Consider the following 24,218-nt stretch of genomic DNA (forward strand, 5'->3'; position numbering starts at 1 on the left):
TGTGTTGATCGGGTTAAATGAAGAGGGGCACGAGGAGGCCTTCAGAGCTGGACTATTGGGCCAACTGTCCTGTTTCTGTTGTGCACATAGTTGGTAATACTTTCCCTTAAATGCATCATTGCTCTCCTCCTCAATCACTCCCTGTGGTAGTGAGTTCCACATTGTACCCACTCTCTGGGCAAAGAGATTTCTCCTGAATTCCCTATTGGATTTATTAGTGACGGTCCTATGTTTATGACCCCTAGTCCTGGTCTACCGCACGTCTACTTTATCAAACCCCTTTCCTAAGTTTAAAGGGCTCTATCAGTTTGTCTTTCAACCTCTACTTTTCACAGAATGCCCAAGCACCAGAGGAGGCCATTTGGCCCAATGTACCCGCTGCCAGCACAACCCGGGGGCGGGGGGGGTCATTGAAGTGATACAAAAAATTGTGTTTTTAAAAGAAAATCTTTGAACAGTTTGGTTAGTAATGATTTAAAAAGAAGCCTGATATGGCAAAAAAAAAACCTGTTTGACTGACGGTCAAGAATCGTCCAATCAGGTAATGCCGAGTCTATTTGCTTTCCATCTTGCCGGGAGAAAGCGGGTCATCACGAGGATGCGGGCGTTGAGTGACTAATGGAATGGGGGCGGGGGGTTAGGAATGGTGGTGGTGGTGGTAGGGTGTTTGGAATCCAGAAGCCATATGGTGAGACCTCCAGGAATACGGCCTGCCAGAGTTGGCAACCTGAGTGGCGAGGTGCATTTTTCTAAATGGTTCGGAGCGAGAAACTGTGGAGGAGCAGAGGGTATTTTCTGTACTAAAACAAAAGTACAAAAAAAATTAAAAAGGCTAATGGAATATTTGCCTTTATCTCAAGAGGCTTGAAAGCTTTACAGCAGCTGTACAAAGCACTGGTTAGACTCTGCCTGGAGTGCTGCTTCCAGTTCTAGGTACGATGTCTCAAGAAGCATATATTGGTTTTGGAGGAGATGTGGTGCATGACACCGAGGCCCACAAGGTTAAATGATGATGACCAGTTTAATGGACCCTGCTGGTATTCTTTTGAATATAGATGATTTATGGGTGATCTAATTTATTTTTTATTCACTCGCGGGATATGGGCTTCGCTGGCTGGGCCAGCATTTATTGCCCATCCCTAGTTGCCCCTTGAGAAGGTGGTGGTGAGCTGCCTTGAACCACTGCAGTCCATGTGGTGTAGGTACACCCACAGTGTTGTTAGGGAGGGAGTTCCAGGATTTTGACCCAGCGACAGTGAAGGAACGGCGATATATTTCCAAGTCAGGATGGTGAGTGACTTGGAGGGGTATTTGCAGGTGGTGGTGTTCCCATCTCTCTGCTGCCCTTGTCCCTCTAGATGGTAGTGATCGTGGGTTTAGAAGGTGCTGTCTAAGGAGCCTTGGTGGATTCCTGCAGTGCCTCTTGTAGATGGTACACACTGCTGCTACTGTGCGTCGGTGGTGGAGGGAGTGAATGTGGTGCCAGTCAAGTGGGCTGCTTTGTCCTGGATGGTGTGCAGCTTCTTGAGTGTTGTGGGAGCTGAACTCATCCAGACAAGTGGGCAGTATTCCATCACACTCCTGACTTGTGTCTTGTAGATGGTGGACAGGCTTTGGGGAGTCAGGAGGTGAGTTACTCGCCACAGGATTCCCAGCCTCTGACCTGCTCTTGTAGCCACCGTGTTGAAATGGCTAGTCCAGTTCAGTTTCTGGTCAATGGCAACCCCCAGGATGTTGATAGTGGGGGATTCAGCGATGGTAATGCCATTGAACAGCAAAGTCGATGGTTAGATTCTCTCTTGTTGAGGCACTAAGATGATCAAAAGAGATGTTTCCTCCAGAACACGGAGGAATAACCTTAAAATTAGAGCTACCTCTTCATACAAAGGGTAAGAGAAATCTGGAACTATCTTCCCTCATTGAGCTGTTTACTTTGGTGGTCAGTTGAATATATCGTGCAGTATTTTGCTTCGGGATTTGGGAGCCTGACGTCTGGACCAATTGGACTCCTGAACCTACATATGCTGGCAGTCAAATTGGGCTCAGCAGTATTCCTGGAAGCATCTTCCTGATTGGCCACCTCAAGACTTGGCGTCCAATTTAGGATGGGTGGGCGGAGTGTAGATGCTGCCCGCCCAACGAGAAGGCCAGCGGCTCTGTCGCCTTGACATCCCCACGGGAGGAGGTGAGCACTGCCAGGGCAGGTAGGAGATCGAGAGAGCGCGCCTCGACATGCGGGTGCTCTCGGAGAGATGAGTTAGAAATTAAAATCAGAGGGGCCAGGCAGGCAGGCCCCCTTGAAAGGCCCCTTTGGCCTTCCCTGCCTGCGGCCCCCTCTTCGCCTGCAGCTTGTGTGGCCCTCCCCGAGGCCGTTCACAAGGAAGCTGCCAGCACCCCCATGAGGTGGGAGTCCGCTTGCTATCGGTAAATCCCGGCACCCTGCGGCGATCCCCTTAGCCGGACCTTTAATTATTTATTTGAGACGCAACTGACCCGCGTCCAGTCCCACCGCTGGGACACACTGCGGTGGCCGCACCGCGGTAACGAGCTGTCTCGACAAGGCTCCCCGCTATTTTCCCGGCGCAGCCCAGCTTCCAGGGGCCAGGAAAATCCTGCCTATCGCATTTGAGATGAATTGATTTCTATCGGGTGAGGGTATTAAAGGTCACAGACCCGAGGTGGGTAAAATACAGGTCAGCCGTGATCTTACTGAATCTTGGAACAGGCTGGAAGGGGCCGAATGGCCTCCTGCTGTTCCTATTATTGGCCTCTTGTGCCTCACACCATTGCTGGCTGTAACCTCAGCTACCTCAGCTCTGAGCTCTGGAATTCCATCCCTAAAACTCTCCTCCTTTTAAGACGTTTCATAAAACCGACCTCTTCGACTGAGATTTTGGCCCCCTTTCCTAATATCTCTCTACTTGCGCTCAGTGTCGAACTTTGCTTGATAAAGCATTCGCATGAAACACTTTGGCAAAGTTTGCCATATGAATGCATGTTGGTGGTGTTGATGCACCTGTGCTTTTGCAAGCAAACCAATGCAGAACAGTCACATCTTTTTAATTCACTGTGCACCGACTTACCCTGCTCTGGAGCGGGCCCTTGGGAGATCGTTCTAAGATCGTACTCCAAGGTCATTGCTGACAGTATAAAATATTTACACTCTTCCACGCTGCTCATTAGACCTAAACAGAAAACCTAATCCAGACATACAGTGCCACTTTGGAGATGCTGGTTGAAGGTGCCTTTATTTATTTTTTTTTTGAGGGTTTGCGCAATGATACGCTATCTTTCATTTCATTCATTTACATGTGCTCTGCCCGAAGGAAGGTCCTGGGCTCACTGTCTGCAGATGCTTCATCCTGAGCTGCTTTCTTGGCCGTTTTTGCCAGTTGTGGTTTGCCGTCCACTCTCGGGGAGGTCCCGAGCCTCCCTCAGCCGGAACGGGGATTGAACTCGCCACGGCTGCTGCTGTTCTGAACCACGCAGCTGGTCTTCTGGGCAACTGAACTACGTTTAGGTTAGCCCCGATATGTAATCTTTCACGTACATAAGGTATCACATTTTATCATGTTTTTTAAGATCTGCTATTGAAGTGAAGACGTTACACCACTGACTTGTGTGTCACAGAGACAGGCCATTCAGCCCAGCTGGTCCATGCTGGGTATTTATGCTCCACCTTAGCCTCCTTTCACCCTACGTCATCTTACCTCATCAACTTATTTTCTATTCCCTTCTCCTTCATGTACCTACCTAGCTTCCTTTTAAATGGATCTGTGCTATCAGTGTCAAATACTCCATGCGCTAGCAAGTTCCACTCTATGTCAAAGAGGTTTCTCTTGAATTATCCCAGTGCCATGCACAAATGAGTACAGAAATAGGATGGTAAAGCAGGTGAATGAGTGGATTGAAAGATCTTGCATGAGGGGAGGGCTTTAGATCCCTGGGACGTTGGGACCAGCTATGGGGGAGATGGGAATTGTGCAGGCGGGACAGGTTGCACCTAAGTGAGGCCAGAACCAATTTCCTTCCTTGGGAAGGACTTGAACTAACTTGGGCAGGAGCGTGAGAGCCAGGAGGTAATACTAGAGAGGAACGTCGAGGTACGCAGGATTTTATCTGGAAAGGAAAAACGTGCAGGGTTACGGGGAGAAGGCAAGGAAGTGGCACTAGGTGAATTGCCCCTTCAGAAAGCCAGCACAGACACGACGGGCTGAATAGCCGCCTTCTGTGCTGTAACCATTCTGTGATTCTATGAAACCCCTGTTGGATTTATTAGCGACTATCTTATATCGACGCCTTCCAGTTTTGGACTCCCCTTCCCTACATCTAAAAGCAAAAAAAGGACTTGCATTTATATAGTAACTTCCACAACCACGTGACAGTGCGGTACTTTTGAATCCTTGAGCCCCTGTCAAACCCTTTCAGAATTTTCAAGGCCTCTATCAGGTCACCCTTCAGTCTCTCTCTTCTGGACAAAGGAGCCTCAGCCAATGTGATCTTTCCTAATAGCTGTACTGTCTTTAGTTCTGGTAACATTCTTGTAAACCACCTCCCCTGCTTTCATATCCCTTTTATAAAGTTGAGAGTAGACAGTAACTCCCAGGGTGATCTAACTGATGACTGATACAAATCTAACATAACTTCTCCGTAGACTTGCCTTTGATCTTCCAGGTTGCGAGTTCTAGCCTTTTAATGACTTGATCTGTTTTCATTTAGATTCTCTCTGTACCACCTGATCGCCCACGCATTCTATGTTTGTTTTGTCTCTCTACCTCAGTCACAGTGCAGCGTATTCTGATTCTGGCTAGCCATAGAATGGTTACAGCACAGGAGGAGGCCATTCGATCTGTTGGCTCTCTGAAAGAGAAACCCACCTGGTGCCATTCCTCTGCCTTTTCCCCGTGGCCCTGCGATTCTTCATTTTCAGGCGACGATCAGAATCCCTCTCGAAAGCCTCGGTTGAACCTGCCTCCACGCGCTCTCGGGCAGTGTACTCCAGCTCCCAACCACTCGCTGCGTGAAAAGGCTTCTCCTCGCGTCGCCAGTGCTTCTTTCGCCAATCACCTGAAATCTGTGCCCTCTGCTTCCCAGTCAAGTTTGTAGAAGGAAAGCCTGAATTGGGATCAGTTCGTGCAAATTAACCCAAATGCAAAGCAGACAGGTTCTGCTATTGCACAGAGTGTGGGAGCACCGTGTGCGATGAGGAGCGAGTGCGAACTTGGGAATTCGGTGCAGAGAGGGAAGGAGTTGCTGCTTTTTGTATTTTTTTTTTTCCAGTCTCCTAAAACTGGCTAGTGTTCAAGGCTTTAATTAGGTGAGCAAATAGGTATTGCTTGGTAAGCTTTTAAGAGTTTATCCCTCTAAACACAGGCAGTAGTTTAAACCAGGACTGGGGAGATATAAGTATTGCATTAAATTTATAGCATAACTAGTTAAACTTCTTGGTATAACTACAGACAACCATTGAATGATATTTCTAAACATAAAACCTAATTAGTTAGGTTAAAGACAACAAAGATGGCAGGGCAGGTGATGTGTTGCAGCTGTAGCATGTGGTGGGGCTGGTGGACACCAGTATGATCTCGGACAACCACATCTGCAGCTCGAGGAACTTCGGCTCCAGGTTGGGAAGCTACACTTCCAAGTTTGACCATAAGACCATCATCATAGGACATATTCGGCCCATCGAGTCTGCTCTGCCACTCAATGAGATCAGGGCTGATCTGATAATCCTCAGCTGCACTTTCCTGCCTTTTCCCCATAACCCTTGATTCCTTTACTGATTAAAAATCTGTCTATCTCAGCCTTGAATATACTTAACGACCCGGCCTCTACAGCCCTCTGCGGTAAAGAATTCCACAGATTGACTACCCTCTGAGAGAAGAAATTCCACTTCTTCTCTGTTTTAAATGGACGACCCATTACTCTGAGATTATGCCCTCTGGTCCTGGACTCTCCCACAAAGGGGAAACAACCTCTCAACATCTGCCCTGTCAAGCCCCCTAAGAATCTTACATGTTTCAATAAGGCCGCCTCTCATTCTTTTAAACTCCAATGAACACAGGCCTGACCGACTCAACCTCTCCTCATAAGAAAATCCCTCCGTACCCGGGATCCTTGCAATGCATGAAGGAGGGGGAAAAGTTACCTGAACACTTTGTTGTGAAAGGCAGGTATGACAACTAGTGAGGCAGGTATGGGGAATCCAGAAGATTGATTCCTCCAGAAGATGGAGGAGCCTCAGCCATCGCAGTTGTCCAACAGGTTCAAGGTTCTTGTAGCAAGGATTGCAGGGAGGATAAGCAAACTGACCACAGCACCGTGGTGCAGAGAGCCGTTCAAGTGGAGGAGCAAAAAGGGACGTAGTAGCAGTAGGAGTAGGGGGTAGTATATAGTTATGGCAGATACTGTTCTTTGCAGCCGTGAGCGTGAGTCCCGAAGGCTGTGTTGCCTGCCCAGTGCCAGGGTTAAGGACATCTCCTCAGGGCTGGAGAGGAACTTGGAGCGGGAGCGGAAGGATCCAGCTGTCGTGGTCCACGTGAGTTCCAATGACACGTGTAGGGCTAAGAAAGCGGTTCTGCTGAGGGAGTATGGGCAGCGAGGGGACAAAATTAAAAAGCAGAACCACAAAGGTAATAATCTCTGGATCGCTACCTTCTCCCGAGCAAATTATCTGCTAATTTCGCAGGGGTCCGCTCAATTTCCTTGTTGGCTACTTACAAGCTGTGACGTAACAGTACAACAACAACTTGCTTTCATATAGCACCTTCAATATAGTTTAAAAACGTCGCACTTTTCACAGGACCTCCTGTCCACTAATTGTGCGTCTTCCCAAATCTGGCAGATGCCATGGGTATTATCTCTTTAGAATTCTGAGGAGTTTTATGAGGAGGTGTGAGAAATCATTTCCAGAGGCAGGAGGGTCAGTAACCAGAGGACACAGATTTAACATGATTGACATTTGGTGGGGGGGGTAGGGGGGGGGGAGGAGGGGTGGGTGGGGTGTGTGGTGTGCGGTGCGGGTTACAGGAATGAGGGGAATTTTTTTTTTAAGGAACAAGCTGTTGTGATCTGGAATGCGCTGCCTGAAAGGGCGGCGGAGACAGATTCAATAGTGACTTTCCAAAGAGAAAGAGACAGGTGCGTCTTTGACTAGAGGAAGTTTGCACAGCTTTGTGGAAAGAGCAGAGAATTATTACCTTACGATTACCTAAAATAAACAGCGAAGAATCAGGCCATTCGGCCCAACTGGTCCATACTGGTGCTCATGCTCCACAAAACCCGCCTTCTCCTCCCCCCCACCACCCCCCCCATCTGTCTCCATCGGCAAAACCCTCTCTTCCTTTCTCCCTTGTGCTTTCCCTTTAAATGCATCCAAAAAATTCATCTTAACCACTCCCTGTGGGTGGTTGAGTTTCACATTCTCACCACTCTCTGGATATAGAAGTTTCTTCTGAATTCCGGATTGGATTACACGGTGACTATCTTATATTAATGGCCTCTAGTTTTGCTCCCCCACCCCCACCCCCACCTCCAGTGGTAACGCCCTCTCTGCAGTCGCTCTTGTCAAAACGTTTCATAATTTTATGAAGTCCCCCCCCTCCCCCCTTGGCAGCCTTTTTGTTCAAGAGAGTAGAGACCCAGCCCCTTCATCCTACTAATTTGGTAGCTCTTTCAAAGAGTCGGCCCCTTTCTGTGCCACATCATTCTATAAACTGATTTCCAAAAGGGTACAGCAGCCCCACTCTGACCCTGTAAATGGATTTCCAAGCACCCCTCTTATTGTGCTTTGTTAATCCAACACAATGGGGAGGATTTTAACCACAGCCCTCAGGAGTCCCTGATGTCAGGACCAGACGGGAGTCCTGAGACCCCGACCCCCTCCGTGCGGCCGTCGCAATCCCCCGGGTAGGCGGCGCCCTTATCGGGTCACCTCTGTGCTCCTCTGTCCTATTAAGGATAGCAGGCGGGCTCTCGATACTGCCGTCCAGTCAGAGGGCCAGTGGCTCTGGAGTCCCCCTTGGCAGCCCTGCCGGGGGAAAGGTGGCCGCTGCTGAGGCAGGTCGGCGATCGCGAGGGCACTCTCGACGTGGAGGCTCCCTCGGGTGTCATACGGGCAAGTCACAAATTCGGAGGGCTCACGCCGGTTCACTCGTCGGAGCGAAGCGGAAGGTCCTCCGGCTGGACCATTCGGGCGTGAAGCCTCAAGCTCCAATATCCTCCCGTGTCAGGCACAGGGAGACCCCCTCCATTGAGCTGGAGCGCTCCACACGTGGTGGTGGGGAGGACTCTACCACCAGAGAATTGCCACTGAGAATGCAAAATTATCCCTAATTGCGGCCATACCTATGTTAATTGGCTGCCCCCCACCCCCACCCCACCTCCAAACAGCCAATCAGCTTCCCTCTCTGCTCCGAGAAAGTTCCCTGGCGGCAGGAGTGAGTCGGGGAATCATCCAGGTATGGCTCCCCCTATCTTCCTGACTTCCAGGCTCTGGGCCATGTTGTGGGGGTGGGGGGCAGGAAAATTCAGCCCTATCCTTAAGACAGGACAGGACGTGAGATCATGACTTGGGTGCCCAGAAATAAAAAGAAGAAAAAATCTTAAAAGGCTGAAGATCTGAATTAAAAACAGAAAATACTGAGATACCTACCAGCGTCTGAAAAAGAAAAGGTGGATTAATGTTTCAGATAAAGGCTCTTAATCAGAACTGGGCTGAACTGGCTTTCCTCATGAATTAACGGTCTAATAACATCAATAACTAATGCCACCACCACACATGAAGCACAAGTGCAAAAAAAGCAGTCTTTAAATATCAGCCATTTATTCTAATTTACATTTTTCAATTTTCCGAACTTCACATTTAAAAATTGGAGTGTGAAAATCTGTTGGGTAAGATCCCTACTGCATATTTCCTCTGTATTCAATCTCAGTGGATGGCGCCCTCACCTCCGAGGGATTAGGCCGACATTCACCATGCCGGCACTGCAGGAGTGCTGTGTTGTCAGAGGCGCTGTCGTTGGGTTGAGGCGGTAAACTAAGGCCTCTCTCTCTGCCTGCCCTCTCAGTTGGATGTCAAGGATCCTATGGCCACTATTTCGAAGAACAACAAGGAAGTTCTTCCAAGTGTCCTGGAGCCAATGTTTACCGTCCAACTGAAGTCACAAAATGGCGTCTCGCCGCTATTTGTGGGCGCTGGCTGCGCGCCAATTAGTTCCCACATTACAACAGTCACCACAGTTCAAAAATAGTTCGTTGGCTGTTAACCTGCTTTTGGAAGTTCTGAATTTGATCTCATTTAATAGGATAGATGGGTAGATGTTTCTCACCCCCACCCCCCCCGTTTTTTTTTATATTCGTTCACGGGATGTGGGCTTCGCTGGCTGGGCCAGTATTTATTGCCCATCCCTAACTGCCCTTGAGAAGGTGGTGGTGAGCTGCCTTCTTGATCCGCTGCAGTCCATGTGGTGCAGGTACACCCACAGTGCTGTTAGGGAGGGAGTTCCAGGATTTTGACCCAGCGACAGTGAATTAACGGCGATATAATGCCCATTGAATGTCAGGGGGCAATGGTTAGATTCTCTCTTGTTGGAGATGGCAATTGCCGACAAGAGAGAATCTAACCATGTTTCCCCTCGTGGGGATATCTTGAACTGGGGGGGCCGGGGTTCTCAGTTTAAAAATAAGGAGATGATAATGACAAAGACGAGGAGGAATTTCTCCTCTGAGGGTCATTAGTGTTTGGAATTCTCTTCCCCAGAGAGTAATGGAGGCTGGGCCATTGTATATATCAAGGCCAAGATAGACAGGGTTTTGATTGGCAAGTGACTCAAGGGTCATGGGGGGAGGTTCAGACAGGAAAGTGGTGTTAAAGCTAAAAATCAGATCAGCCATGATCATATTGAATGGCGAGTAGGTTCAAGGGGCCGAATGGCCTACTCCTCCTCCTATTTCTAATGTCCTCGTCTTCCAAGGCGCAATTGTTCTTGTTGCCTCTTTTACTTGCTTATCATTTGCAGTCCTTTGGTTTATAAATTTGAAAACAGGCCAATATTTTAGGCTGTTCTGTATTCCCTTGACAGCCTGAGCCTGTGCTCAGTCTATCCATATTCGAATTGTAACAGAATAAACATGTTTACCTCAGACATTTTGATAAGCTTTTGTTTTGGGGGGAAAAAAACCAGAAACATTCTGCTTCTATTATCCCTTAAATTGCTGAATGCGTAAATGTTCTTCTCTCCAAAGGGCATTCGTCCCTTCAGGCCAAGTAAGCCTTGTGTGCCTGTGTTCTATGAGGCTTGGAGTAACAAAGCCAATGGGTTATGTGCACAGCAACCAGCATTTATAACTCTCAGTTCCCTTGGTGATTAAAGAATAAGTTGGATTAAAGTGCCGCACGATCGATGCAATAAACCATCTCTTGCGAGGAAAACTTTTCATTGAGGCTCGGGAGAAGTTGGTCTCTGAGTGTAAGACGGGGCTCAGTTGGGTAGCACACTCTCACCTCCCAGCCAAGGGCTCGTGGGTTCCGGTCCCACTCCGGAGACTTGAGTACGCAATCTAAGCTGAGGCTCCGAGCGCAGTATTGAAGGAGGGCTGCGCTGTCAGAGGGTACTGTCTTTCAGGTGAGGCGCAAAAGCCAAGGAGCCGTCTGCCATCTCAGAAGGACATATGGCATTATTTAAAAATTTGGGGGAGTTATCCTGCGTATCCTTACCAACATTCATTCCTCAACCAACGGCACTAAAACAGATTATCTGGTCGTTATCACGTTGTGGTTTGAAAGAGCTTTCTGTGTACAAATTGGCTCTTTCTCCTGTATCACAACAGTGACTCTGCTTCAATAGGTGGTGCACAACAGAGCTGTAGGCTTAACTAAGCTTGTGTACTCTTTGTTCTGTAGATCTAAAGGGACTGTCCTATATTTATTGTATAATTTGAAGTGTATGGTGTTATCTATTGGGGTTGATCACCCCCCATTGTGGACCTTGGTTGCCCAGAGTTCGATAGTGTCAGTGGGATACCCTGGCTGGTTCAAGGCCTGTGCCTTGTTGGCAATTTGCCACTGGGCTGCAGGTGAAAAATGAGTGGTGCCTTTAGCCTGCTCACAGCACTCTCACAAGGTACAGCTGGCCTGGAAGAAGATATATCTGTAGTCGCCTTCTCTGTTCTCCTCCCCACCCCCCACCACCGCCACCCCCAATATCCTAACTCGCACCAAATCCCAGTCACCCTGTACTCACTGACCAACTTTGACTCCTGGTCCAGCCATGACTCAAATTTAAAATTCTTATCCTTGTTTCCTTCCTTGGCCTTGCCCTTCCCTATATCTGTAACCTCCCGAGGCCAAAAATCCTCTGGGATATCTGCACTTCTGGCCTCTTGCACATCCCCCAGTTTTCATCACCTCACCATTGATGGCTGTACCTTTAGCTGCCTGGGCCCTAACTGGAACATTAGTTGGTCAAGGATCGGTACTGGAGCCAATTTTTACTCAATCATGCATTTATTTACAGAGTGAAACATTGTAAGCATGCATACAGCTCCTAACTCAACCACCCCACAGTTTTAATAAGTGTCTTCATGTGTGCTCGAGTAACTCCCCAACTGATGCCCAGCACCAGCATAAAATGAACACAATTGATGTACAATTAATGGTAAGCTCTTGAGCTTCCTCTCAAACTCTCCACCTCTCTCCTTTTAAGGTGCTCCTTAGAATGCACCTCTTTGACCAAACCTTGCCTGATGTCCCCTTGCGTGTCTTAGTGTCACGTGTTGTCTGCTAACGCTCCTGTGAAGCACCTTGGAATGTTTTGCTGCATTGGTGAGGCCAGCTTTGCAGTATTGTGTGCAGTTCTGGTCACCTAACTACAGGAAGGATATCAGCAAGATTGAGAGAGTGCAGAGAAGATTTACTAGGATGTTGCCGGGTCTTAAGGAGTTGAGTTACAGTGAAAGATTAAACAGGTTAGGACTTTATTCCTTGGAGCGTAGAAGAATGAGGGGAGATTTGATAGAAGTTTACAAAATTGTGAGGGGTATAGACAGAGTAAATGCGAGTAGGCTCTTTCCACTTAGATTAGGAGAAATAAACACGAGAGGACATGGCTTTAGGGTGAAAGGGGAAAGGTTTAGGGGGAACATTAGGGGGAACTTCTTCACTCAGAGAGTGGTGAGAGTGTGGAACGAGCTACAATCTGACGTGGTAAATGTGGGCTCACTCTTAAGTTTTAAGAATAAATTAGATAGATACATGGATGGGAGAGGTCTGGAGGGTTATGGACTGGGTGCAGGTCAATGGGACTAGCGGAATAATATTTTGGCACAGACTAGAAGGGCCAAATGGCCTGTTTTCTGTGCTGTAGTGTTCTATGGCTCTGTGGTTCTAAAGATGCTATATAAAAGCTATTTATATTGCTCTGGTGTGGCACACTTTCATTCACTGTGCTAATATTGCTCCTGAACAGCATCAGGCCCATAATGTCAAGCATTCTCTGCACGCTAATATACATCATCATCTCTATATCATACTAGACAAACCGAGGGTGTGCCGCTTCTGGGAAGAGATTTGTTTTACAAATGAGAAATAAATTGACTCTACTGTTTCCATAGAGCCGTACAACCTCTTCATGTCATTTTCTTCCAATCGCTCCTGGTACTTATTCTTCGGTGTACTCCAGTGCAGTGACCCTGTTACCCTGTTCATAATTTTAGGTGCCTTGAATAATATTTGGGGGCAAGACGTGTGGATTCTCGCATTGAACCGCATCAAGCCCACAGCAGCCTGTTCGACTTTCTACACCGGTGCTCCTTCCCTCCGCCAGCCTCTGCCCATCCCTCTTCATCAAACTCTATCAGCATGTCCTCCTATTCCTTTTTCCCTCATGAGTGTATCTAGCTTCCCTTTCATCTTGCTGCAGTTGGTCTGTGGAAGTACAAACGATGATAAAGGATGAGCCAAGTTACCTTTATGTGACCTCGTTCACATCCTGAGGATGTCTCAATGAGCTCCACGGCCAATCAATTACTTTCTGAAATGCTATTTAACGCTATTTAATCAAATACTGTAGACCGTTTGTGTACAGCAGGGTCCTACACATACCAGTTTTTTTCCATTATATCACAGATGTGGGCATCGCTGGCTAGGCCAGCATTTATTGCCCATCTCAAATTGTCCTTGAGAAGGAGGTGGTGAGTTGCCTTCTTGAACCACTGCAGTCCATGTGGTGTAGGTACGCCCACAGTGCTGTTAGGGAGGGAGTTCCAGGATTTTGACCCAGCGACAGTGAAGGAACAGCGATATATTTCCAAGTCAGGATGGTGAGTGACTTGGAGGAGAACTTCCAGGTGGTGGTGTTCCCATGTATCTGCTGCCCTTGTCCTTCTGGATGGTAGTGGTTGTGGGTTTGGAAGGTGCTGCCTAAGGAGCCTTGGTGAGTTGCTGCAGTGCATCTTGTAGATGGTACACACTGCTGCCACTGTGTGTCGGTGATGGAGGGAGTGAATGTTTGTGGATGTGGTGCCAATAAAGTAGGCTGGTTTGTCCTGGACGGTGTTGAGCTTCTTGAGTGTCGTGGGAGCTGCACTCATCCAGGGAAGTGGGGAGTATTCCATCGCACTCCTGACTTGTGCCTTGTAGATGGTGGACAGGCTTTGGGGAGTCAGGAGGTGAGCTACTCGTCGCAGGGTTCCTAGCCTCTGACCTGTTGGAATATGTTGATCAGCTTTTGCTGATGACGACTGAGGGAACAACGTTCATTGAGACACCAGGAAACCTTCTCCATGTTCTTGGAATAATGCCATAGGATCTTTTACATCTACCTCATCATGTAGTCATAGCCTTCAGTTTAATTAAATGAAAAAGCTTTTGATCCTTGGATGAAAAATACACAGGAACAGGAGGAAACAATTCAACCTCTCGATTCAATTAGATCGTGGCTGCTCTGTATCTTCGCTCCATCTACCCACCTTGGTTCCATAAACTTCAATACTCTTATCCAACAAAAATCTATCAATCTCAATTTTCAATTGACCTCCAGCCTCAACAGCTTTTAAGTGGAGAGAATTCCAGATTTCCACTCTCCTGTGTGTAAAGTAGTGTTTCCTGACTTTACCCCGATCATCCTGGCTCTAATTTTAAGTTTTTTCCCCTCATTCTAGACTCCTCTCCTCCCACCCCTCCCCCCATTCGCTGTTCAACTCCTATGTGGGGTGTGGTCACAAGAACATAATAGGAACAGCATTAGGCCACACAGTCCCTCGAGTCCACCTCAACTCCAATTTTCCACCTTTTCCTCATATCGCTTGATTCCCTTCATGTCCAAAGATGTAATTGAGTTGGTCACTAGACAACCAATGAGTTTAGAGTTCTTGTTCGTTCAATCTCTTCAGTGTGGTAGGGCTCAGTATAAACACCTTGAACTTTATTTGAGGTTCCCCTTGTTAATTGTATTCAAGTGATTGTCAATCACTGGGGATTAGCTTATGTTCAAAAGAGTATATAGGAATTGTGGTTGTTGGGTTTAGAGTTGCATGTTTATAATGTGTGTCTCTGTAAATAAAAACCAGTAGGTGTGTAAAGATTGGCTCCTGTTCTATCCTTCAAGGCTTGGGTACCTAGATTAGCGCTCTCGTAATCAGCCATCGTGATTTCAGATTGGCATGTATATGCAGTATTTGCACTAAGGGTTACAGTGGCCTGTCATCAGAGACGGCAAGGAAAGCCCCAGTGAAAATGTCTGGGTGCCTATCTTCCAAATCCTGACCACGTCCCATAACCATCAAATCTTAAATTTAGAGGGGAAACATTTTTGGCAAAGTAGAAATTGACTTTGAAGCGATAATGAACATTTGGGGGAGGCGATGGCATAATGATATTGTCGCTGGACTAGTAATCCAGAGACCCAGGGTAACGCTCTGGGGACCAGGTCCCTGCCACAGCAGATGGTGGAACTTGAATTCAATAAAAATCTGGAATTAAAAGTTCATGATGACCATGAAACCATTGTCGACTGTTGTAAAAAAATAAATAAAACCCACCTGGTTCATCAATGTCCTTTAGGGAGGGAAATCTGCTGTCCTTACCTGGTCTGGCCTACATGTGACTCCAGACCCACAGCAATGTGGTTGGCTCTTAAATGCCCTCTGAACAAGGGTCAATTAGGGATGGGTAATAAATGCTGACCCAGCCAGTGACGCCCACATCCCATGGACGAATTTTTTAAAATTAGCACGCGGTTCTATTTATATATTTTCTGTTCTTACCTATGTGATGTGCATCGCATTGAAAGTTATTGGTCCAGTTTTTGCTTAAAAAGCAATAATGCCTGAATGATGCTCAGCATTATTATTGGGCAAATGAGCCAACTGCTTGTGGCCTGGGCGAGAGACACCCTGAATTCCAAATTGCCACAGGTTGCTGGACGATTTGCACCTCTTCACCATTAGACTCACGGAAACAACAAACCTTTTAGTTTCATGAATCGCTACATTTGCTCATTAATTACTCATTAAACAACAACAACAACTTGCGTATATATAGCATGTTAACGTAATGAAACATCCCAAGGTGCTTCGCAGGAGCACTATATAACAAAATATGATGCCCAGTCACGTGAAAGGTTGGTTTTCAGAAGTGCCTCATAAGAGGAAAGTGAGGTAGAGAGGTATGAGTGCGAATTCCAGCGCTCACCACGGAAAGTTAATCGAGTAATTAACAGTGTAAGTACCCTGTTATCACGGAATGTTAATTGTTAATGACCATTATGGCAGCGGAGCACCACCACCTGGAAGTTCCCCTCCAAGTCACACACCATCCTGACTTAGTGTTCCTCCACTGTCGCTGGGTCAAAATCCTGGTCCTTCCTAACAGCACTGTGGGTGCACCTACACCACATGGAGTGCAGCGGTTCAAGAAGGTGGCTCACCCCCACCTTCTCAAGGGCAGTTAGGGATGGGCAATAATTGCTGACCTAGCCAGTGATGCCCACACCCCATGAATGAATAGATTAAAAAAATATATCAACCTCTGACCCAGAAAGTAAATGGGGAGACTCATTCTTTCAGGTTGGGAATTGTTGTTGGAGATTTAAAAAATGTCAATTTTTGATTTTTTTTCTTACTGTTCCTTTCTGCCTCTTTTTCTTAGACCAATTTTCTATTCCTTTATTTCTCTTCCTGTACCCACTTCTGTTGTTCCTCTGTTTATTTCTGACTCATTAAATCTCATTGTTTAAGTAGACGGACTATTCAACTTGAAAATTGGTGGCTTATTACGCTTGCTGGCAGCGGCATGCATTCACACACAGGGACCCATTCTCTGCAAACAAGAAGACAATTTTCACGCTGCGTGTCTTTTTTTTGAATGAATGAGGAGCTCGGGGAGCCTATCGTTCTCCGTTGCTTTCTCCGTGGAAATGCCTCAGCCAATCCGAGTCGACTTTCCAACCAATCAGCATCCTTTATCACCTGCGGTACACATTTTTTTGTGATCGTTTAAAATTTGGCATTCTTGTGTTTGTCCCGATTGAGTACGAGACAAAAAAGCTTTAGCGACATGTCTCTCTCTCTCTTCAACAATATTGAAGACAGACTATTGCCCCCGTCGTTCATCGGCTTTCCCCTTGGCCTTTGCGGCACCATTATCGTTTCGTACCTCCGACTTGGTGGGCAAAAACTTACATAAAGCCCCCCCAAACGTGCCTAGGCGAGTCTAGCTCATGGGGCGGGCTGCAAGACGAACAGCTCTGGCAGCGCGTGTTGGATTGGGGCGTGAGATTGGAAACGCGTCTCACGGGAAATCGTGTATGTGTCACCCACGAGCCTGACGTGGTTGCTGCTCTACAACAAGCCTTTCAGTCCTGCGCTGTCGGGATATTTTTAGCACTGTCAACCCCAGAAAGAAAAGGGTTTTCTTCAACATCATCATCATCATCATCATCAAGGTGCAGCAGTTTGCCAACCACCCTGGCTTATCACCCTGCGCATCAGTTGCAATGCACATCCACCAGTCCGTGCGACTGAACATCACTGACTCCCAAAAGCCACAGAAGGCAAGTGCATACCTGGCAGGTAATTTACCCAGTGGGATTGGAAAAGCGTACAGACGTTCTGCAGTGGTGCTGGCCTTCAGAATACTAATAGTTCCAGTTCTAATCATGGAAGCAACAGAGGCCCCTTTGGGCTCATTATATTTTAGCTGCACGGTTTTTCTACCCTGCCTGCAAAGATTAATAACTAGTTACCAATGGTACGTTGGGTCAGTGCAAGCAGGTTACTGTGTGAAATGTTGCGTAGTGTTTTAAAATACTGTGTCACTTTATCTTTGTTCTCCGCACACTGTATCTCTACCTTCTAATCTCCCCCCCCCACCCCCCCCTATTCAATTCAGAGTCGATGAATGGATCCTGTCTGGTTGGCTCTTGTCTCTATCCAGTCAGAGGCTGGGAATGTGGACAATGTCTAAAATTACCCATTCAAATGTCAATGAACCTTACGTTGCTGAAATTTCAATGGGAGGAGGTGCAAATTTTCAAGTCTCTTTCTCTACCGTTGGTTTCTCCCCCAAACCGTCATGATGTGGACCGCGGCACAAGGCGGAGACGGTGGTAATGTCGCTGGACCGGTAATCCAGAGGCCCGACAGATGCTCTGGGGACGTGGGTTCAAATCCCACCACGGCAGCTGGTGAAATTTAAATTCAATGAATAAAGTCTGGAATTGTAAGCTACTCTCAGTAATGGTGACCATGATGACTGCCGCTGATTGTTGTAAAAAAACCCATCTGGTTCACTAATGTCCTTTGGGGAGGAAAATCCGCCACACTTACCTGGTCTGGCCTACATGTGACTCCAGACCCACAGCCATGTAGTTGATTCTTAATTGCCCTCTGAAATGGTCTAGTAAGCCACTCAGTTCAGGGGCAGTTAAGTTTCGGCAACAAATGCTGGCCTTGCCAATGGTGCCCACGTCCCATCAAAGAAATGTTATAAATTGCTGTTTGAAGATAATCTTGCTTGATCACCGCAGGTACATTTTCACCAAACTTGATCAGTTACGTTGCCTTCATCAAGCTCCCAGCCTCGTGCAGCACCTTTTTTCATTCATTCATGGGATGTGGGCGTCTCTAGCGAGGCCAGGATTTATTGCCCATCCCCAATTGCCCCTTGAGAAGGTGGTGGTGAGCTGCCTTCTTGAACCGCTGCAGTCCGTGTGGTGTAGGTACACCCACAGTGCTGTTAGGGAGGGAGTTCCAGGATTTTGACCCAGCGACAGTGAAGAAATGGCGATATATTTCCAAGTCAGGATGGTGAGTGACTTGGAGAGGAATTTGCAGCAGGTGGTGTTCCCATCTATCTGCTGCCCTTGTCCTTCTAAACAGTATCAGTCGTGGGTTTGGAAGGTGCTGCCTAAGGAGCCTTTGTGAGTTGCTGCAGTGCATCTTGTAGATGGTACACACTGCTGCCACTATTCATCGGTGGTGGAGGGAGTGAATGTTTATGGATGGGGTGCCAATCAAGCGGGCTGCTTTGTCCTGGATGGTGTCAAGCTTCTTGAGTGTTGTTGGAGCTGCACTCACCCAGGCAAGTGGGGAGTATTCCATCACACTCCTGACTTGTGCCGTGTAGATGGTGGACAGGCTTTGGGGAGCCAGGAGGTGAGTTACTCGTCATAGGATTCCTAGCCTCTGATCTGCTCTTGCAGCCAGTATTTTTATGGCTAGTCCAGTTCAGTTTCTGGTCAATGGTAACCCCCAGGATGTTGATAGTGGGGTATTCAGCGATGGTAATGCCATTGAATGTCAAGGGGCGATGGTTAGATAAAAGTTGGTTTATTAAAACTTCTAAGTGTTGTTGTATAAATTCAGGGTACTGTGGTGATCTTCATCTGTTTACATTGAGTGTACAGCAGAGAAACAAGCCACTCAGCCATTCCATCGTTCATGCTGCACACTATCTTCCTGCTTCCGACTTTGCCTCGCCCCAACAGCGTACCCTTCTATTCCTTTCTCCCTCATGTTTATGTAGTTTCTCCTTAAAGGCATCCGTTCTAGACGCCTCCACTGCACCAGTTGATAGTGCATTCCACATTCTTTAAGGGAAGAACCCGAGTCTCTTTCAAGCCATCGAGTTACAGGAGGAGGCTGTTTGGCCCTTTGTGTCCATGCCAACTCTCTGTTGAGCAGTCTGGTCAGTCCCATCCCGCGCTCCATCCCCATAGCCCTGCAAGTTAATTTCCCTCGAGCGCCTGTCCAGGTGCCTTTTGAAACCATTGATCGGTATCAACCGTGGCTCAGTTGGTAGCTTTGTGAGCTCAAGTCGCACTCTAAATTTCAGCTTGAATTCATTGCTGGTGCAGCACTGACAGAGGTGCCCGTCTCATGGGGGCATCTGGTCATTATCACTAATCTGTTTGAGGGATCTTGCTATGCACAAATTAGCTGCCACGTTTCCTGTGTTTCAACAGTGGCTACGTTTCGAAAGTTCTTCGTTTGGCTGTAAGATGCTTTGGGATGTTGTGAAAGGCACCATGTAAATGCAAGTTCTTTTATTAATGTTCTTTGGCATTGTTTTCATTGACTCGGTTTTCTCTAAAAATCACTGTAACAGGTACAGTTATCTTGTGTTGGACAGAAAGCTGCTGAAATATGACATGGGAGCTGACAGCACCTTCAGGGTTTCTAGTCCTCAGTTTAAAACTTGCTCCTTTCTGTGCTGCATCTCCGTTTAATAATACTAAATCTGCTTAAGTTTGCTATTTGCAAAAGTTGCCACAATTCTAAGGCAGCAAACCTGTCAGTGGCTTTATTAGTACCTTTTAGAGGAAACAACTTAAAAGGTTTGTTTAATGCGGAAAAGGGCAGGGTTTGAGTAAATTTTGCGACGTTACCTCGTGAGTATAACCTGTCCTTTTTCATTTAAGCCTCGAGTGTTGTTAATCCCACGTTAAAACGCTTTGCTCTGAATTTGCAGCTCTAACTTAGCCAAGTGGGTTTGACTGACTGACTGTGACCATTTCCTTGCAGGACAGTCGACACAACATGTCAAGACCCCTGCTGACCAGGTCTCCCGTATCTCCGCTGACTAACCAGGGGATCCCGACCCCAGCACAACTCACCAAATCCAACGCCCCGGTGCACATTGACGTGGGAGGTCACATGTATACCAGTAGCTTGGCAACGCTAACTAAGTTTTCTGATTCAAGGTAAACGTGGAAAAAGATTGTAAAGTGGCACATATTTGCTTACAAATGACTGTTTGGTAGTACAGAGCTTAAATATTGCCGAAAAGAGGGACATGTCGTCAGAGCTTTTCACCTTGCGCACATCAGGACAAATGCAAGAATGCCAAATTTCAAACTATCACAACAATTTATACTACAAGGGAAGAGGAGTGCTGAAGTTTCGGCAACATGTCTGTCTCTTTAGCAATATACGTATTTGTTTCTTTAAATTGTTATAATGTATGTTCTGGGTTGAACCACGCCACCCTTAGAATAAAATTAGGAACAGGAAAGAGGCCATTTAGCCCCTCGAGCCTGTTCTGCCATTCAGTGAGATCATGACTGATCTGTAACCTAAGTCCATTGTCCCTTATCCCTTGATACTTTTGGTAACGAAAGTCTATCAATCTTAGTTTTAAAACGAACGATTAATCTAGCATCGGTTATGGCTTCTGGAAGACAGTTCCAAATTTCTACCCTCCTTTGCACGTAGAGGGGTTTCCTAGTTTCACTCCAGAAAGGCCTGACTTTAACTATGCCCCCTAGTCCTAGATTCCCCAACCGGTAGAAATAGTTTCCCTCAATCTGCCCTATTTGTTCTCTTTAAAACCATGAAAACTATGATCAAACCACCCTGTTAGCGTTCTGAATTCCAGGGAACACAACCCTAATTTGTGTGATTTCTCTTTGTAATTTAACCCTTAAGAGTTCAGGTATCATTCTGGTAAATCGACACTGCACTCCCTCTGAAGCAAAAAAAAAATATCCTCCCAGACCCCATTTTCTCATCCTCACTGTGAGCAGGGAATTGATAACAATAGCTACCTGCATTTATATAGCACCTTTTGCATAAATCGTCCCAAGGCACTTCACAGAAGTAGTTATCAGACAAAATTGGATGCTGAATCGCACAAGATGATGTTAGGATAGATGACCAATGACCAATAAGCTTGGCTGAAGAGGTGGGTTTTAAGGGGGTAGAGAGGGAATTTTAGATTTTAGGTCTTGGCTGCTGTCGGTGGTGAAGCGATGAAAGTCCACAACGTGCAAGAGGCCAGAATTCGAGGAGCGCGGAGATATGGTAGAACTGATGAAGATCACAGAGATAGGAAGGGAGTGAAGCTCTAGAGAGGTTTGAAAACAAGGATGAGAATTTTAAAATTGAGGTTATGCCAGACTCAGTGGAGGTCAGTGAGCACAGGTGGTGGGGTGGGCGAGGGGGGTGATGGGTGAACGAGATTTGATGCGAGTTAGGAGATGGCATCAGAGCTTCGGATGAGATTGTCTCTACAGAAGGTCAAAGATGAGAGGCTGGCCTGGGAGATCCAGAGTTGTAGACATGGAGTTCATAGTCCAGTAGATATACCTTGTGGGTTCCTGGATGGAGATCTCTACAAACTAAATCCAACTAATTCGGACTTTCAGGGAGATAATTTTTTTCAAAGGTTTTTCACACCTTCCTGTGCCACAGCTAAATCCAGACAGAAGACCTGCTGGTATAAGGTCGGTTTGTATGGTGTCAGCCACCCTCAGTTAGGAAGCCATGGGTTCAAGCTGCACTCCAGAGACCTGAGCATAATCCAGATGATCTCAGTGCCAGGACTGAGTGAGCGCAGCACCGATGAGGGGCGTTGCCTTTTGAGTTGAGATTTGAAACCGAGGCCATGAATGCACTCTCAGGTGGACACACAGGTTCCACAGCGCAATCTTGAGGAAGAGTAGAGGGAGATCTCCCCAGTGTCCTGACCGATAGTTATCATGTTGCTGTTTGTGGGACCTTGCTGTCTGTATATTGACTGCCACATTTCCTACATTAAGGCATTGTATACACCCCAAGAGTACCTCATTGGCTGTGCAGTGCTTTGGAGCATTACAAGGCTGTGCAAGGGTCTATATAAATGCAAGTACCCCCTTTCTGTATGTGTTTCCCAAGTGACTCTCCTTTTTAAATCATAGAATGGTTACAACACAAGGAGGCTATTCAGCCATTGCATCTATGCCAGCTCGAAGAGCTCCACCTCCCATATTTTCCCCGTGGCCCTGCAACTTTTTTCTCTTCAGATAATTACCCAGTTTCCATTTGAAAGCCATGATCAAACCTGCCTCCACCACGCTCTCAGGCAATGCGTTCCAGATCCTATAACCATTCGCTGCATAAAAAAGTTTTCCCTCATGTCGCCTTTGATTCTTTCGCCAATGACCTTAATTCTGCGCACTCCGATTTTTGACCCTATCTACTCTGCCCAGACTCCTCCATGGTTTTGAACACCTCGATCAAATCTCCTCTCGGCCTTCTCTAAAGCGAGCCACCTTCCCCAATCTAACTCACACACAACTCCTCATCCCTGGAAATGTTCCCGTGAATCGTTTCTGCACCCTCTCTAATGGCCTTGACATCCTTCCTAAAGCGCGGTGCCCAGAACTGGGCACGGTGCTCCAGTTGAGGCTGAACCAGCGTGAGAAATTAACCATGACTCCCTCACGCATATACGTAAACCCAGATCAGCCATGATCTTATTGAATGGCGGAGCAGGCTCGAGGGGCCGAATGGCCTACTCCTGCTCCTAAGCCCTATGTTCCGACAGATGAGTGATCTTACAGATGCTCTAGTGATTTTCAATGTGTCCCCCTTCCATCTTGCTTTCTTACACACAAATGGTTGGTGTCCAATGTGATCACCTTTAAAGTTACTGATGCAAAATAGAAGCTGCAAGATGCATACAACCTTGCACTGATTTTTCATTTTGCATAAATGTCATCTATGCCCTTTGTGTGCATGATTTAAACACAGCCATTTCTCTCTGAGAATTGGGGATCATTCGTCAGTTGGTTGTTTCACTGCTGAGAAGTCTACAGGAGGCTTCTCGAGAATGATGTTCCCTCAGACGAAGTCCACTTAACTTGGTAACTGGGCTGGAGGATGGGCTGAGCAAGCACATTATAAATTGGTGGCTCAGAGCGCAGCCAGAGTCCTGCACCAAATTTTGGGAGCCACCCTCTAGAACAAACTGTCAAGGCCTTGGAGAAGGTGCAGAGGAAGATCGACTAGAAGGGAACCAGGGTGAATGACTGCACAGAAAGCCAGATGGTCTGCCCTGAAGATGATGGTTGAGGGCACTGGGGAGAAGTCCCCTCCCCTCCTTCCTCCTCTTCACAATAGTGTCCATGGGATCTTTTGCATCCACCTGAGAGGGCAAACGGGGCCTCGGTTTAACACCCCGTCTGATAGACGGCACTTCTGTTAGTGCGGCACTCTCGCTACTGCCCCTCGGGCCGCGCGGCACTCCCTCGACACTGGCCCCTCGACTCCGGCCCCTCGGGCCACGCGGCGCTCCCTCGACACTGGTCCCTCAACACCGGCCCCTCACACGGCGCTCCCTCAACACCAGCCCCTCGGGCAGCGCTCCCTCGACACCGTCCCCTCGGGCAGCACTCCCTCGACACCAGCCCCTTACGCGGCGCTCCCTCGACTCCGGCCCCTCACGCGGTGCTCCCTCGACACCAGCTCCTCACACGGCGCTCCCTCGACACCGGCCCCTCACACCGCGCTCCCTCGACACCAGCCCCTCACGCGGCGCTCCCTCGACACCAGCCCCTCGGGAGGCGCTCCCTCGACACCGGCCCCTCAGGCTGCACTCCCTCGACACCAGCCCCTCGGGCAGCGCTCCCTCGACACCAGCCCCTCGGGCAGCGCTCCTTCGACACCGGCCCCTCACACGGCGCTCCCTCGACACCGGCCCCTCTCACGGCGCTCCCTCGACACCGGCCCCTCGGGCTGCACTCCCTCAACAAATGCCCAGAATTTTTTTTTTTTGACGTAAAGCTATGGGTTTGAACTTGAAGCCATGACCTCCTGACTCCGAAGCCAGTGTGTTAGCCCCTGAGGCATAGCCGGGATCTGCTTTGGACAGACAGGGCTTACAGTTTGAAGACCCCCTGCTCTGCCTTGCAGGAGCAACGAAACCACAGTGACCATGGCTCCTTCCCAAAACCAGG

General features: G+C 47.7%; 1 protein-coding gene across 2 annotated transcripts in view; it reads left to right on the forward strand.

The window, feature by feature from the left end:
* Nucleotides 1-24,218, forward strand: part of LOC144680041 (BTB/POZ domain-containing protein KCTD1) — a 77,010-nt gene that overhangs the window by 26,449 nt on the left and 26,343 nt on the right. For both annotated transcript variants that reach the window (XM_078541145.1, XM_078541144.1), the window contains one exon: nt 20,026-20,204. In XM_078541145.1, coding sequence (XP_078397271.1) covers nt 20,026-20,204 — 179 coding nt within the window. The remainder of the gene's footprint in view (nt 1-20,025; nt 20,205-24,218) is intronic.

The sequence above is a fragment of the Cetorhinus maximus genome, chromosome 4 (assembly GCF_964194155.1).
Source record: "Cetorhinus maximus chromosome 4, sCetMax3.hap1.1, whole genome shotgun sequence".
Lineage (NCBI taxonomy): Eukaryota > Metazoa > Chordata > Chondrichthyes > Lamniformes > Cetorhinidae > Cetorhinus > Cetorhinus maximus.